Below are 13,577 nucleotides of genomic sequence, written 5' to 3'. Positions count from 1 at the left end.
GGTTCTGAATGAAGCTTTCAAGAAAACACCAGCAAAAACTTCTGTGATGGAGCTGGAGGAAGATCAGAAGAGCCGGTGTGAGTGAGGCAGGGAGACACAGCTGACACCACCCAGCGTTAGGGCTGTTCCTTCCAACTATTCTTCACATCCTAGCCACCCAGGCCCTCTAGGCAATAAACACACAGCCAGGTAACAAACGACACAAATTCTGTCAAATCAGAGACAAAGTACATCCATCGGCATTGGCAATTTTTAATGTTTCATTGTGCAGAACTGAAGTTTGTATTTAAAGGCACAGAAGGAAGGAAAGGCAGTTAACACAGCATGGATTCACAATAAAGGGTGCTGGGTAAAATCATAGGACTGCTCCTCTTTAGCCTTAGGGGAGTAAATAATGCAGTACTAAACTAGATCTTTGTTTTTACTGTATTTCCATGTGAAGAAGACATCACCCAATTGTGAGCTGAGCAGATACCAAGCAGATATTTTATGGGGCGCACAGTTGATCCCACTTTGGAATAAATGCCCAGAGGTGAACATTACCAGGGGGTGAGAGCTTAGGCACAAAGTTCTCACACAGGAAGTGGACAGAGATTTGAAGCAGTCAAACACGTGGCTTTGCAAACTGAAATCTTTCATAAAAGAAAAATTACCTGCACATCAAGAAGTTTAATTTTAAAAAATGGAACCAGGCTCGATTAAATAGTACTTACAACTTACTAATAAAAATTACAAAAATAAAAACTGAAACTCTTCTGTCCTTAAAAGAGATAGAAAACTATATTTTTTCCTATAACAAGAGAATCATCAGCATTTTCACCCTTGTCTCTTAAAATACCATTTCTTCTTTTTTCCACATTCTGCCGATTTAAAAATAGCAAAACCTGTTCAATATGGCAATTTACGCTAAACGAAAGGAGACATCATCTATTGAATAAAAGAATATGACTGAGGAAAAAGCTGAAATATTTTGAAAAATACTAGTTTACCCATACTGGGATCATACCCACCAGGTGGAAGGAAAGATAAAGACTTAAATTTTCTTTAAAACAAAAACAAAACCCAATGATTTGAAACATTCTATACATAATTTCTAATTTCAAAGCAGTATTGGAAATTCCTGATCAGTGTGCAGCGAGAGAAGGATCAGAGAAATCTGATAAAACAGTAGGGCATATTTCTTCTATTTTCACTTAAATAAAACACTGATTAGCCAGATTAAATCATAACAGCATGAAAATGAAAACAAGTCCCAGACAGGAGCGCAATGATTCAGAAGCACGTTTCTGCAGTACAGACAGGGCGTGGAGGGGGTGTCCTCTTTTAGATGTCTGTCTCCAAACACCTTATATGCAAATTCCATTTACGTGTGTCAATAAAACAAGTTCTGTATTTGCTCAAATAATTTTACAAGTTGATGGCAAATTTGATGTTAAAGATAAAAGTATAAGCCTTAAAATTTTATCCAGTGTTTGCATTAAGAAATGGATTATTAAAATAACTTTTGAAATGAGATAGTACACGTCTTTAAATCTGGGCTTTTCTGTACTTAATAATTTTCTTTTAAAAAAAGGTTTAAAAACATCAAGAGCTGGAACATGCTGTCAGGACAGAAATAATCAGAAATGTCTTCAGTTGCAGACCCTGGGCAACTCAGTCTTGTTTTGAATTTTTCAAAGCTTGAAGTCTCTCTAGTAGTGGAGGATGAGAATAATGCCACATTGAAAACAGCCAGTCAGAAACAGGGAATCCCAAGTTATCTTTGTTTAGTTTGATTAAAGCAGAATACAAGTCTTTAGCCTTCCCAAGTTTCTTGGCAAATGCATCAGCTTGAAACTCAAATCTGCGGCTCAGGACTGTTAGGCAAAAAGAAAGAACCTGAAAAAGTAAATAGAGGGGTTTTAACCACTGCCCACCTCTTTGCTGTCACCGAAGGTTTCAAGAGCTAAGGCTGCAGAGGAAGTTGAGCGCAGGATAAGAGAAACAGCAGGCCCCAGAAAAGATTACTAGTATTCGGGGAATTTAGGATGGGGGAATTACTATAAATTGAGCCTTTCCCCCAAACAAATATACCAGAAACAGCTATATATCCAAATGAACGATATTCTTACCAGAAACTACTGATTTTTAAGAATCTGCTGTTTGTCAGGCACTTTACATATTCCCCAACAATTCTACAAGGTACTATATTTTTCGCTCCATAAGATGTACTCCCCCCCCAAAAAGTGGAGGAGAAAATGCCCGTGCATCTTATGTAGCAAAAAACATGGTATTTTATTAAATCTTTTAACACACCATTTGGTTCAGAATATTTTTTTTCTTATTTTCCTCCTTAAAGCCCTAGGTGTGTCTTATGATCAGGTGCATCTTATGGAGTGAAAAATACAGTAATTACTCTTGCTTCTGTGTTAGAGATGAGGAAGGTTAAGTTCAGAGAGGTTAGACAATTTGCTTGAGGCTGCACAGCTGGAAGGTGGTAGTGCTGAAATTCTCAGTGACTCTCAAGCCCAGTGCACACTGCCTTCCTCAGAGTCTGAGGGAAGTTTTTGCGAGAATGTATACTCTTTTTTTCTTTCTAAAAACATTCTTGATCATGTATCTGCCTTTAAAATATGACAGTCTTTACTGAGAATATTCTAAAAAATATGCTATGGCTTCTAATGACAATCTCAAAACTGAATTTTCTAAAATGTTTGAGCTATGGAAGCATTGCTAGAATATACATCTAGTCTCCAAAGGTGACAGCTATGAAAGGGACAAATTTCATTTAAAAATATAAATTTCTGAGGGAAAAAGAATTTCTTTACACACTGAAATTTTACAGGTTGAGTGACATGATATTTAAGATCTTTCTTATCTTAAAATGCTTTGGCATTAAAACAAATAAACAAAACTTTTAAAAGTCTCTCATTTGTGCCTCTTATTGCCACTAGCAAATATAAGTTTCAAAGTAAAGTCTGGGAGTTCCTTATACCCTCTAAGATATGGTCAAACCTAAAAACTGAAGTCTGCCTGAAATTTCTTTGCAAATCTTGAATTTTTGGAGCAGAATCATCAACGGAGGAGGGGGTGTAGGTCTGTCTTGATATTAAGTGTCCCCGGCAAACTGTCTTTTGAATCTCACTGTAACACATAAATAAAGACATAGCAATACTAATCTGCACCTATCTGCTCTTACATAGGTTTCCAAACTCTTAATTAATAGGGCCGTTTTCCCTAGGAAAATCTCTTTCCTATCATGACCTCTTAGACACTGACTTCATGAAATGTTCTGTTTAAATATCCAGTCTTTTTGAAACAAATCTTATGGCTCTCCAAAGTTTTAAAAGTTAGTATTACTGTTGATTAATCAATTTTCAAATTACCTTACTACCCACAAATTTATCTAGACATGTTTTGAAGTGAACTCAACTACTCAATTTAAGGAAACAGACAAAACAACCCCCTCTCCTAGCAGCCCAATTATGTAGATACCGTAAAGGGTAACCACTAACACTACTTACAAGAGGACTGTCTACTCAGAATCTAGTAATTCACACTTAATGAGCATGAATATCTGATTTCCCAGTCTATGGCAGGTTAAAGAAGAAAATTAGAAAGGGATATTGACCGTAATGGAAAGTCATATTGACAGTAGCAAGGATTATCAGTCTATGATGAAAGAAACAAGAAAATTAGTTAGGTAAATAAATAAATAGCACAACTAATGAAAAAGCTGAGTGGTCTGGGGCAATTAATATACAGAGTTCAGTGTCCTTAAGGCATTACTGAACTGTGACAGGAGACAGAAATGTCAATATCATTATAAGGCAGTCTGTAACCTCTTCAAGCAGGAACAAACATAAGACATTTTATAAATACTTTCAGTAAAACTTAAAATATAAAATTTAAAAATTTAGAGTGTAAAGATAATCTCAGTTCTGTTGAAGAGTTTGTTTAGTTTATGTGGACAGTGCTACAGAAACATGACCTGCTCCTCTCTTTTCTGGTGCCCTACTCTTCTCTCCCTTTTTACGAAGAAACAGGATTTATCCAGCTTAACTTAAAACCTTAAATCTACAACTTGTCTCAAGAAAGTATTCTTCTGAATGGAGATATTACAAGATTCCCCAGTGTTATTTCTTAGCTTAATCTGGAGGCCTTATCAAATATGACATGTTATCAGCAGTTTTAACAGTCTCAGTAATCCATGTCTTACATGTATGGAGTTCCACAAGAGAGCAGTCACAGAGCAGTGGATCTTAAACTTCACTCATCATAAAGCACCAATCCTGATTTAGAAGGTCTGGGGTGGGACTTCAGGCTATTTTTGAAGCAGGTGGTCACAGAACACAAGCAGAGGAACCCTCTTGTATCACCTCCCTTTAGCCATAGACCCTTAATTATTATTTGTTTTATTCCCCTCACACGTGGATTTTCAGCCAAGCACTGGTGAACTGTGGTCTAGGACACAGCATTCCAACAGTTAAGTCTCCAGCGACCATGTCTCCCCTAACAGTCTGAAAGCAGCTGTTTATATGAGCTCGGGTTTATCTGCTACTTTTATATACTGGCCAGTAACTGAAGGGAAGGACTAAAAGACTGTCTCATTTCCTTGTTAAAATTATAGTTTTTTTATTTCTTTTTTCACTACCCTAGGTTCTGGATTTGAAACAAGCAAGGGCTTATGTGAGATAATTTTAAAAATTATACATTACCTCATTGTAGGGTGAAAAAATAAACTGGAAGATGATCAAGAGTCCAATTAGAGTGGGCTGGTTGTCAAAAAAACCAAATGCAGCAAAAAGCTCTTTTCGACCAATTAATACAGCAAATAAGAAGAAACACAGGAAAGAATTCATCTGGAAAGGACACAAAATGTCTACATTACGAAACTGATTTCACCATAGTACCAAAAAGCAGAATAAGACATCATGGTGTGATTTTAACAATGGTGCTAGTGGCCCTGCCCAGTTAGCTCAGTGGTAGAATGTTGGCCCAGCATGTGGAAGTACCAGGTTTGATTTCCAGTGAGGGCACACAGGAAAAGCAACCATCTGCTTCTCCACTCCTTCCCCTTCTCTCTCTCTTCTTCTCCCGCAGCCATGGCTCAAATGATTTGAGCAAGTTGGCCATGGGCACTGAGGATGACTTAGTGGCCTTGCCTTAGGTGCTGAAAGAGCTCAGTTGCTGAGCAACAGAGCCGTAGCTCCAGATGGGCAGAATACTGCCCTGTAGAGGCCTGCCAGGTGGATCCCAGTCCGGGCACATGTAGGAGTCTGTCTGTCTGCCTCCCCACCTCTAACTTAATAAATAAATAAATAAATAAATAAATAAATAAATAAATGGTGTTAGTGTAAGGGCAGAAAAAGTTATTCAAGTACTTTTATAGTTTTACTTTTATTCCAGAAAGGAAAATAAATTTTTCCTAAACGTAAAAACTATATATTTTTTTTATAAGGACAGGCTTAAGTGGAGCCTCATATAATGGAAGGTTTAAAGTGGTCAAGAATGACTGACCAGGTAGTGGTACAGTGGCTAGAGCATCAGCCTGGGACACTGAGGACCCAGGATTGAAACCCCAAGGTCTCTGGCTTGAGTGCAGGATCTCCAATTTGAGAGCAGGGTTGCCAGCTTGAGCGTGGGATCTTAGATATTGACCCCATGGTCACTGGCTTGGCTGGAAACCTCCCCCCCACCCCCCATCAATGCACATATGAGAAAGCAACCAATGAACCACTAAAGTGCCACAACTATGAGTTGATGCTTCTCATCTCTCTCCCTTCCTGCGTTTGTCTGTATGGCGCTCGCTCTCTCTCTCTCTCTCTCTCTCTCTCGCATAAATAAATAAATAAATAAATAAATAAATAAATAAATAAAGTAGTCAAGAATAACAGAATATTTTCACTCTAAAAAGTTCAAGGGCTGGCCCTGGCCGGTTGGCTCAGCGGTAGAGCATCTGCCTGGTGTGTGGAAGTCCCAGGTTCGATTCCCGGTCAGGGCACACAGGAGAAGTGCCCATCTGCATCTCCACCCTTCTCCCTCTCCTTCCTCTCTATCTCTCTCTTCCCCTCCTGCAGCCAAGGCTCCACTGGAGCAAAGTTGGCCTGGGTGCTGAGAATGGCTTCATGGCCTCCACCTCAGGCACTAGAATGGCTCTGATTGCAGCAGAGCATCACCTCCTAGTGGGCAAGCTGGGTGGATCCTGGTCGGGTGCATGTGGGAGTCTGTCTGACTGCTTCCCCGCTTCTAACTTTGGAAAAATACAAAAAAAAAAAAAAAAGTTCAAGGGCTTGCCTCACCAGGCAGTGGCACAGTAGAGAGAGCTTCAGCCTGGGACGCTGAGGACCCAGGTTCAAAACCCTGAAGTCGCTGGCTTGAGCATAGGCTTACCAGCTTGAGTGCAGGGTTGCCAGCTTGAATGTGGGATCATAGACATGACCCCATGGTCGCTGACTTAAGCCCAAAGATCTCACTGGGTTGGAGCCCAAGGTTCCTGGCTTGAGCATGGGGTCACTGGTTTGGCTGGAGCCCTCTGGGTCAAGGCACATATGAGAAACAATCAATGAACAACTAAAGTGCCACAACTACAAGCTGATGCTTCTCATCTCTCTCCCTTCCTGTCTGCCTTCCCTGTCTGTCCCTCTCTCACATGCTCAAATAACAAACAAACAAACAAAACCCACAAATAACTTAATAAAATATACTGGCCCCAGCTGAAAGTGGACTGCTGTGCTTTATTTACAGTACCATACAGGATGGTGCTGAAAGACAGTGGTAAAAGGAAATGCTTTCCATGAGGAACTTTAAGCAGTTTATATCACTGTTTACTCAGTCTGGAAGCAGAGAGGGTCTAAGCTGAGTATATACATACTAAGTCATTGGCAGTGGGCAACTAATGGTTTGGCTGGATGGTTAGGACCTTGGAACAAACGGATGGCTAACAAGGTGATGTGCAAAAGAAGGATGTACGAAACTTCCAAAATTAGCCCTGAGTGTGGTAATTCTTTGTTATAATGTGAATGTTCACCAAGAGTACCACAACAGAGGAGGCTCTCAATGATCAGGTGGAAAAGATACCCACTTGCTCTGCAGATGTTAGCCAGCCTCTTTCCCAAGCCACTCAAAAAGTGCTTTTGAACAAAGTGGCCAAGCCAACAAGGATGGAGTCAATCCATTAATCAACAACACAGACATCCCCCAATTGGCCTGTGCTAGGTCCCTATCCCTAATCTATCAGAAGAAGCAATCAACCCGAGCCCTGATAAGGTACCAAACCTTAGGGATCAACACACAACTTCACGGTAAGCTGATTTCATTGGATCCCTACTTTCATAAAAGAGCAGTGATTTTCTTTTTTAGACTGAATACTTACTTTGAACTTAGATTTCGACTTACTTAATGTTTTAATGTTGAGTATCCATACAACATAGTTTTAAGCCAAGGAACTCATTTTTATATCTACAAATGTAAGGCAGCAGGAAAGTGCCTATAGGGGTTCATAAGTGTTCCCATGTATCCCAGTCGGGTTAGAGCGTTGTAGCTCAGTTGGTTAGAGCGTTGTAGGATACACCAAGGTTACAGGTTAGATCCCCAGAGAGGGCACATACCAGAATCAACCAATGAATGCATAAATAAATGGAACAACAAATAGATGTTTCTATCTCTCCTTCTCTCCCTCTCCTCTCCTCTCTAAAATCAATCAATAAAATAAAATAAGTCTTCCCATATAATCTATCACCCGGAGCCAGCTGGCCTTTTGGAAAGGTACAGCGTCCCACTTAAGACTCAATCAAGGCCACAAATGCTCAGAACCAGTCAACAAGATATAGTGTCCTTTTACCCAGAGCCTGCAAACTTGTGGTAACTCTGTGGGTTTAGAGGTATTAATGCCCAGAGGAGGAATGTTACAGGAACTGTTACTTTCTTCTTTATATATATTTATTGATTTTACAGAGAGGAGAAAGAGGAGTGGGGAAGTGAGAATTATCAACTCATAGCTGCTTCATTTTAGTTGTTTACTGGTTGCTTGTCCTATGTGCCTTGATGGGGCAAGCTCAGGGTTTCAAACTAGTGACTTCAGGATTCTAGGTTGACACTTTATGCACTGAGCCACCACAGGTCAGACTTCTATTTACTATATTTTTCAATTTCTTTTCAATGGATGTATAATGACATTCATTTATGCATTCATTTATTGAGAGTCAAGAATATCAAGATGCTCCTATATATGCCCTGAACAGGAATATATGCCCTGAGTGGGAAAGGAAGCATTCATTTGTTGTTCCACTCAGTTGTGCATTCATTGCTTGCTTTCCGTGTGTGCCCTGACCAGGGATCAAACCTGCAACCTTGTTGTTTCCGGGCAATACTGTTAACCGACTGAGCTAACCGACTAGGGATAATGGATGTATAATTACTTTTAAATAAGAAAAATATGTTTTTAAAAAAGCATTTTAATGTCTAACTTATTTAGGCTCACTCCTTTTTTTTTACAGACAGAGAGAGGGATAGACAGACAGGAAGAGAGAGAGATAAGAAGAATCAATTCTTCATTGCGGTACCTTAGTGGTTCATTGATTGATTTCTCATATGTGTCTTGATGGGGTAGGGGGGTGGTGGCTACAGCAGAGCAAGTGACCCCTTGCTCAAGCCAGTGACATTGGGGTTCAAGCCAACAACCACAGGATCATGTCTATGATCCCATGCTCAAGCTGGATAAGCCCGTGCTCAAGCCAGCAACCTCAGGGTTTCGAACCTGGGTCGTCCGCATCCCAGTCTGATGCTCATCCACTGTGCCACCACTTGGTCAGGCCAGCCTCCCTCCTTTTGCTCTTCTAGTTCCTACAGCTGAGTAACTCAGGAAGTAGTGAGGACAATAGTAATAACAGTAATAAATATTTTATAGTACTTACCACTTTCTAGGTACTATAAACTCGTTGAATGCATTAACTCATTTAATTCTTATATCAGTCCTATGAGGTATTACCATTCAATAAGGGAATGGCGGCAGACAGAGGTTCAGAAATTTGCCTGCAGTCACACAGGTAGTGAGTCAGGGAGCTACAGTCAGATGGCCAGGCTATATATAGTCTGTCTTAACTTTTCTACTATATAATCTCTCATACCTGCCATATGTCTAATTTGACTATCATGCCATAAAAAGAGAACTGTCACTCCAAACTTACCTGGCTAATAACGATGTTTTTGACTGTGTGTCCCAACTTCCAGTGCCCCAGCTCATGGCCAAGGACAGCAAGCACCTCCTCATTTTTGCATCCTTGTTTCTTATTCTGAATCAAAGAATAAATTGAAAATAAATGATCAATAATCTTCAAAATGTTTACACCTTTTGCCTGACCAGGCGATGGCGCAGTGGATAGAGCGTCAGACTGGGATGCAGAGGACCCAGGTTCAAGACCTCAAGGTCGCCAGCTTGAGCGCGGACTCATCTGTTTTGAGCAAAGCTCACCAGCTTGAACCCAAGGTTGCTGGCTTGAGCAAGGGGTTACTCGGTCTGCTGTAGCCCCCCGGTCAAGGCATATATGAGAAAGCAATCAATGAACAACTAAAATGTTACAACGAAAAACTAATGATTGATGCTTCTCATCTCTCTTCGTTCCTGTCTGTCTGTCTCTATCTATCCCTCTCTCTGTCTCTCTCTCTGTCTCTGTCAAAAAAAAAAGTTTATACCTTTTTTTTTAAGTTTAGACCTTTTAACCCAGTAAGAGCCCATCTTTGATTCTAATTTAAGAAAACAATCTGACTTTTGTGTGACACTTTATTCACTTACCAAACATTCTCTGCCCCACTCCTTATTAGACACTAGGTTAAGCACTGAAGATAAAATCATGAATAAGATAGATATATTCTGACTTCATGAATCTAACAGTCCAATTCAGATTAGGAAAAATGAAGAAAATATAATCTTTATCAACAGGACAATAGTTAAATAAATTACGACAAAGTCATATGACAACCTTATTATAAACCCATTAGAAATTTTGTTTTTGGAAGCATTTAGCTAAGCCTGTTGGGATCTTGCTTCCAGGTGTAGCCTTTGTTTGGCTCAAACAAACTTTCATAGTAATGGGTCTAAGGTTTCAATGATTGTGCTCTGACATGGAAAAATGGTTTAACTAGTAAAGACAGCAGGAAACAAAACTAAAAACAGTATGATTCTAATTATAAAAAAAGTGAATGTATATGTAAAAATACACAAATCTAGGAAAGAGACAGAAAGTATATCAAAATGTTAACAATAGTTTTATAAATATAAAAGATATAAACCTGCCTGACCTGTGGTGGCGCGGTGGATAAAGCATCGACCTGGAAATGCTGAGGTTGCTGGTTCAAAACCCTGGGCTTGCCTGGTCAAGGCACATATGGGAGTTGAAGCTTCCTGCTCCTCCCCCCCTTCTCTCTCTCTCTCTCCCTCCCCCCCTTTAAAAAAATGAATAAATAAAAATAATTTAAAAAAAAAAAAAAAAAAAAAGATATAAACCCACAAGAATGAAGAAAACAGCAAAGGTGACAACAGCAACATTTGGAAGCAGAAAAGCAGGTGGAGAAAAAAGAACCAGCCTCATTTACACCAGCATCTTCAAAGGCCGTGGGAACTAACAGCACCAGGTACTTCTGGAACTGGGGGAGAAGGGGAAGTTGACTAAAATAACTGGGCGAGAGCTGTCTGAAAAAGAATTGAATTGCCAGATCCCTGCTCCAACTCCACAGCAAAAGGCAATCGCTCCTTCCTCATTCTGGCTGAAGCCTGCAAGTTCATTCTCTGGATGGAACAAAAGAAGAGCACCTTTCGACTGGGGGTTCACTGGGCTTGTCAATAAAAAAGATAGTGGAGGCGCCCTCTCCCTCTCAGGAGCATGCCCACGCCTTTCCCTTGCCCTTTTGCCCGTCTTCCCCCAGCTGCGTTCCCTTTGCCTTTCTCTCCCCTAAGCTCCAAGGGCCCCTCGTCTGCCTCCGTAACTGCTTCCTGAGCCCACACAGCCCAGCTGGCTCCCTTCTACTACTACCTCTGTGACTTTCTAAATAAACGTTTTCTTATCATTTAAAAACATACAACTAAAAAATAAAAGATAATGGCTGTCAGCCATAACAACAAAATCTATCTCCAGACTATGTTCAAGACATCTAACACATTAAGGATGGTAGGTTAAAAGTACAAGGATGAATGAGATAGTGGTGATGGTTGCAGAGTATTATGAATATGAAAAACTACTGAAGTGTAGACTTTAAAATAGTTCAGATGGTAAATTTTATCTCAGTTGTTTTGAGCAGTAAAATGATTACACGACATCTAGTAAGTATTAACCAAAAGAAAGCTGGTAGCTGTATTAATCTCAGCAAAATCAACTTAAAGGCAAAAAACATTATTAAAGAAGGTCACAACAGCCAGACCAGGCGGTGGCGCAGTGGATAAAGCGTTGGACTGGGATGCAGAAGGACCCAGGTTCGAGACCCCAAGGTCGCCAGCTTGAGTGCAGGCTCATCTGGTTTGAGCAAAAGCTCACCAGCTTGGACCCAGGGTTGCTGGCTCAAGCAAGGGGTTACTCGGTCTGCTGAAGGCCCGCGATCAAGGCACATATGAGAAAGCAATCAATGAATAACTAAGGTGTTGCAACGAAAAACTAATGATTGATGCTTCTCATCTCTTTGTCCCTGTCTATCCCTCTCTCTGACTCTCTCTCTGTCTCTGTAAAAAAATAAAAAATAAAAAAATAATAAAGAAGTTCACAACAGAATGATAAAAAATTTTAACAGGAGGATACATTAATTCTAAATTTTTATGTACCTTATACTAGTTCCTCAGAATATATTAATTCAAAATGGTCAGATTTGTAAGGAAAACCTGATGAACCTATTATAACAGAGGATATTAACATGCCTCTCTCAATCACTGACATATCAAGCAAGTCAAATAACAATAATGATATAAAGATCTAAACAAAATAATGAACAAGCTTGATCTGTTGGAGACATACAGCACCCTGTAACAAACAATTAGAATATATATATCCTAGCCCTGGCCAGACAGCTCAGTTGGTTAGTGTTGTCCCAAAGCACAGAGGTTGCTGGTTCGATCCCCGGTCAGGGCCCATATAGGAACAGATCAATGTTCCTCTCTCTCTCTCTCTCTCTCCCTTCATCTCTCTCTAAAATCAATAAAATAAACATTAAAAAAAAGATAATGTTTATATCCTAAAAAGTGAAGGCTACAGGTTTTGAAATAAACTCTAGATACTTCAAAGGGTGAAGTACAAAAAAACCAGATCAGCACAGAACTGATTTTACTTTATACAGTTTAGAAAAATGCAACCTAATGGGAACACAGGCAGCAAGATTTAAAGGAATCGAGGTATTTTACCACGTTTCCCCTCCTTTATCAATTCCTCATTTTCAGGAAAATGAGCACTTAGAGCAAAGCTGGGCAGATGAAGGAGAAAAAAGGATCAATTAAGGATATTTGCAAGACTGTATTTACATTTATTATTTCCTTTTAAATGTTAGAATATAGGTTGGAGTACGTTTGGCAGGGAAAGAAAAGAATGAGATAACTAACCTAGTTGTTTAAATGGCTAAGAGATACACACATACTTGTGTCTTCAGGGCATGGCCACTAAAAGGGAGTAATAAATTAATGCATCAATCAACAGCTATCTAGTCTAAGGGAGAAAGTTAAGAGGTGCAACTGAAGATTTACATACAAAAATATTCACTGCAAGAACTTTTCTTTTTTTTAAGGTGAGAAGAGGGGAGAAAGTGAGGCAGACTCCCACATGCACCTTGACTGGGACCCAGCCGGTAACCCTACCTGGGGCCGACACTTCAGTACTGAGCTATTTTTAGTACCTGAGGCTGATGCACACCAACAGAGCTATTCTCAGTGCCCAGGGTCACACTTGAAGCAATCAAGCTACTGGCTGTGGGAGGGGAAGAGAGAGAGGGAGGGTAAGAAGGGGGAGAGGAAGAGCATGGTCCCTTCTCCTGTGTGTCCTGACCAGGAATCAAACCCAGGACATTCATACACAGGGCCAATGCTTTATTCACTAAGCCACCAGCCAGGATCAAGAACTTTTATTTTTTGCAAGAATATTCTTTTTTTTTTTTTGTATTTTTCTGAAGCTGGAAACGGGGAGAGACAGTCAGACAGACTCCTGCATGAGCCCGACCGGGATCCACCCAGCACGCCCACCAGGGGGCGACGCTCTGCCCACCAGGGGGCGATGCTCTGCCCCTCCAGGGCGTCGCTCTGCTGCGACCAGAGCCACTCCAGCGCCTGGGGCAGAGGCCAAGGAGCCATCCCCAGCGCCCGGGCCATCTTTGCTCCAATGGAGCCTCGGCTGCAGGAGGGGAAGAGAGAGACAGAGAGGAAGGAGAGGGGGAGGGGTGGAGAAGCAGATGGGCGCTTCTCCTGTGTGCCCTGGCCGGGAATTGAACCCGGGACTTCTGCACGCCAGGCCGACGCTCTACCACTGAGTCAACCGGCCAGGGCCTGCAAGAATATTCTTAACAGAAAAAAATTGGAAACAACTCATATATCCAACTAACATATAACAAATATCTTACTATGTTTATGGTTG

The 13,577-nt window shown here is 40.6% G+C and overlaps 1 protein-coding gene across 3 annotated transcripts in view; it reads right to left on the bottom strand.

The window, feature by feature from the left end:
- Positions 1-228: 228 nt before the first annotated feature.
- ZMPSTE24 (zinc metallopeptidase STE24) overlaps positions 229-13,577 on the bottom strand; it is a 45,683-nt gene continuing 32,334 nt past the window's right edge. For all 3 annotated transcript variants that reach the window (XM_066375969.1, XM_066375970.1, XM_066375971.1), the window contains 3 exons: positions 9,168-9,272; positions 4,698-4,841; positions 229-1,878 (listed from right to left, as the gene is read on the bottom strand). In XM_066375969.1, the coding sequence (XP_066232066.1) occupies positions 1,654-1,878; positions 4,698-4,841; positions 9,168-9,272 (474 nt within the window). In that variant the 3' untranslated portion in view covers positions 229-1,653. The remainder of the gene's footprint in view (positions 1,879-4,697; positions 4,842-9,167; positions 9,273-13,577) is intronic.

This window comes from Saccopteryx leptura, chromosome 3 (genome assembly GCF_036850995.1).
Source record: "Saccopteryx leptura isolate mSacLep1 chromosome 3, mSacLep1_pri_phased_curated, whole genome shotgun sequence".
NCBI classification, from domain to species: domain Eukaryota; kingdom Metazoa; phylum Chordata; class Mammalia; order Chiroptera; family Emballonuridae; genus Saccopteryx; species Saccopteryx leptura.
Note: the sequence above shows the minus strand (reverse complement) of the source record. Positions and strands in the feature narration are given on the sequence as shown.